Source organism: Pinus tabuliformis, chromosome 6 (genome assembly GCF_031772625.1).
Source record: "Pinus tabuliformis cultivar Carrire ecotype Pingquan chromosome 6, CPIR1, whole genome shotgun sequence".
NCBI lineage: Eukaryota > Viridiplantae > Streptophyta > Pinopsida > Pinales > Pinaceae > Pinus > Pinus tabuliformis.
This window is the reverse complement of record NC_142292.1, coordinates 39,633,763-39,635,577: the sequence shown is the minus strand read 5'-3', so window position 1 is coordinate 39,635,577 and position 1,815 is coordinate 39,633,763. Positions and strand designations below refer to the sequence as shown.

Here is a 1,815-nt window from a genome sequence, read left to right as displayed (position 1 = left end):
GTGAATGAACCAGAGCCACGGCTCTCCGTTAAATAGTTGTTGTCCATGGAGTTTACCATAATGCTCGTTTCCTTTGGCTGCAGAGTGGAGGTACTTTCGTTATTAATACGAAAGATATCCGCACAAGACTCACATCTCCTCCCTGACCTCACATAAATGTAGCTGCATGCCTTCCCGTTGCGGTTGAGCCAGCTGTCCTTTCCACGCAAGTGGATACTACAGAGTCCCTCGTGGCATGAACCATGTTGGTAATTTCCATATCTGACCTTCTCTTGCCATGATAACCACCACCGCACTTGTCTAGTCGTTCAGATCCCGAAATGAGGACCCAAACTATTGCCGGAAACCTCAGGAATGCGGTCCCAGATGCCGGCACCGACGCCGGTTAAGCCCGGTCGGTGTCGTATAGGTCTTGCTGTGCCAGCTGTAAGCATTGTGTCTTCATGTTCGGGCAGTCCACCTCCTCCCAATATCTGTCCCGCTCCCTGTCCTGATTGTCCACGCCACAATTTGCAAGGTAGTCCGCCAACCTGTTGGCCTTGCGCCTTACCGCATGAAAGACTAAACCTCTCATTCCAGCCATTAGTTCTGCGATGTTCTCCGTCACCTTGGCTAGCCGCCAATGTTTTGTGGCTTTGTTTGCCTTAGTTCCTCCCTGAATTCTCTTCGCAGTTGATATAACCAGAGATGAATCCCCTTCCACAATTACGTTGCAGATTTGTAGGGACTTTAGAATTCTCAATCCATGCTCGAGCGCTGCAAATTCCGTCTCATTATTCGTACTCTCCCCAAGCGCTCTGTGATATATGTGCCGAATTTCTCCATGCTCGTTCCGTAATGCACCTCCAATTCCTGCCATGCCGGGATTGCCCCTCGAGGCCCCATCGAAATTTAATTTCATTCCACCTTCCGGTGGTCTCTGCCAATTATCGATCTGTGAGGATGGTTGCGCTCTGTTTCTTGAAGTGGCAATGCTGGTGGTGGCTTCCAAACGAAAACACTTCAAAATGCGTAAGTCTTGAGCTCAAGGTTTCTCGTTGCAGTCCTTTTTGCATTTCGATTGAATAAGTTGTTGAATGTTAGTTATAATGTTATCTTTAGAGAATTCTATGTTCCTGTGTTCGTCTTGAAAGATTCTGCGGTTACGTTCCTTCCAAATCGGCCATAGTAGGAAACCTAGAAGAGACTTCCATATGCTGTTGACTCTGTGAGTATTGGAGAAGTATTTTCTCCAGTCCAGGATGGTTCTTTGAATGGAATCTCTGTTCTGGTCAGAGCATCTGATAATACCCTCCATCCAACCCCATAGCTGATTTTCCTAATCACAAGCATTAAACAGGTGGTTTATAGATTCCTCTTTGACGAGGCACATGGGACATCTTGAGGGTCCCCTGAAACCTTTCTTGCAAAGGTTGTCCCAAGTCAAAGTCTTGTTTCTCATTAAAAACCAGAGAAAGGTCCTGACTTTCGGCCATAAGAGGTTGTCCTAAACTTTGCTAGCCCAAGGCACAGACTCAACCTGTTCTTCCTCTTCAATTAAACCCCTGGCTTCTTTTAATGAAAAATTACCAATACCTTTTAAACCCCATCTGAGCTTATCATCCTCCTCAATTATTCGAATCTTTCTTTTGAGGATTCTTTCATTGAATTGCTGAAAGCTCTCGTTGTTCTCCTCTGTGTTCCCATGGTTTAGATTGATCCAATCCCTCCATATCGGATCCTTGCTGTTTTGGGTCCAATATTGATTGACTCTGTATCGACCTTCATTTTGACTTTTTCTCTTGAGGAGAGAAAGCTCCGGGGTGTCCAGTTTAG

The 1,815-nt window shown here is 45.9% G+C and overlaps 1 protein-coding gene across 1 annotated transcript; it reads right to left on the bottom strand.

Annotated features, from left to right (window-relative positions):
- Window positions 1-385: 385 nt before the first annotated feature.
- Window positions 386-859, bottom strand: LOC149257110 (uncharacterized). The gene has a single exon (XM_089455272.1). It carries the CDS (start codon window positions 857-859, stop codon window positions 386-388), a length of 474 nt encoding a protein of 157 aa, XP_089311398.1.
- Between the last annotated feature and the right edge of the window lie 956 nt (window positions 860-1,815).